Raw genomic sequence first — 1,035 nt, 5'->3', positions numbered from 1 at the left:
ACTAGATGGACCCTCACTGGTCTGATCCAGCAGGCCTCTTCTGAGGTTCTTATCGGGGGAAGGCCTCGGCCTCTCTGCCCTGTTGTTGGCCCTCCAGAGGAACTGGTTGGCCACTGTGTGAGACAGGATGCTGGACTAGATGGACCACTGGGCTGATCCAGCAGGGCTCTTCTTAGGTTCTTATCGGAGAAGGCCTCGGCCTCTCTGCCCTGTTGTCGGCCCTCCAGAGGAACTGGTTGGCCTCTGTGTAAAACAGGATGCTGGACTATTGGTCTGGTCCAGCAGAGCTCTGCTTATGTTCTTATGGAGGCCTTGGCCTCTCTGCCCTGTTGTTGGACATCCTGAGGATCTGGTTGGCCGCTCTGTGAGACAGGATGCTGGACTAGATGGACTGTTGGTCTGATCCAGAAAGGCTCTTCTTATGTTCTTATTATAGGGATCAGTTCCCTTGCAGAAAATGGCTGCTTTGGAGGGTGGGCTCTATGGTATTATGCCCCACTGAGGTCCTTCCCGCCCTCTAACCCCGCCCTCTCCAGGCTCCCAAGCTGAAGTGGGCAACCCTTAGGTTAGTGACAGCCCTACAAATGAATTCCTTTTATAAAAACGCGAATGACGCTGTGCTCTCTCGGTCACCACCAGCTTTCGGGAACGCGAAGACCATTCGCAACGACAATTCCAGCCGGTTCGGTAAATACATCGACATCCACTTCAACAAGCGAGGCGCCATCGAGGGAGCCAAGATCGAGCAGTACCTGCTAGAGAAATCTCGTGTTTGTCGGCAGGTGAGGGTATTCAGGCGGCACAGAACCAGAGAGAAGCTCGTTCTTGACAGCAAACTCCGTCCTTTGTGGCAACCCAGTTTGGTGTCATGGTTAAGTGGGCGGACTCTAATCTGGGAGAACCGGGTTTGATTCCTCCACTCCTCCACTTGCAGCTGCTGGATGACCTTGGGCAAGCCATAGTTCTCTCAGAGCTGTTCTCTCAAGGGCAGTTCTGTCAGAGCTCTCTCAGCCCAGCCTACCTCAGAGGGTGTCT

General features: G+C 54.1%; 1 protein-coding gene across 1 annotated transcript in view; it reads left to right on the top strand.

Annotated features, from left to right (window-relative positions):
- MYO7A (myosin VIIA) overlaps positions 1 to 1,035 on the top strand; it is a gene marked incomplete at its 3' end in the record, with an annotated part of 151,777 nt that overhangs the window by 26,233 nt on the left and 124,509 nt on the right. Inside the window, exon 6 of the mRNA XM_015426720.1 lies at positions 640 to 782. Coding sequence (XP_015282206.1) covers positions 640 to 782 — 143 coding nt within the window. The remainder of the gene's footprint in view (positions 1 to 639; positions 783 to 1,035) is intronic.

Source organism: Gekko japonicus, unplaced genomic scaffold, assembly GCF_001447785.1.
Source record: "Gekko japonicus isolate JY-2015 unplaced genomic scaffold, Gekko_japonicus_V1.1 scaffold3084, whole genome shotgun sequence".
Taxonomy (NCBI): Eukaryota; Metazoa; Chordata; class Lepidosauria; order Squamata; family Gekkonidae; genus Gekko; species Gekko japonicus.
Note: the sequence above shows the minus strand (reverse complement) of the source record. Positions and strands in the feature narration are given on the sequence as shown.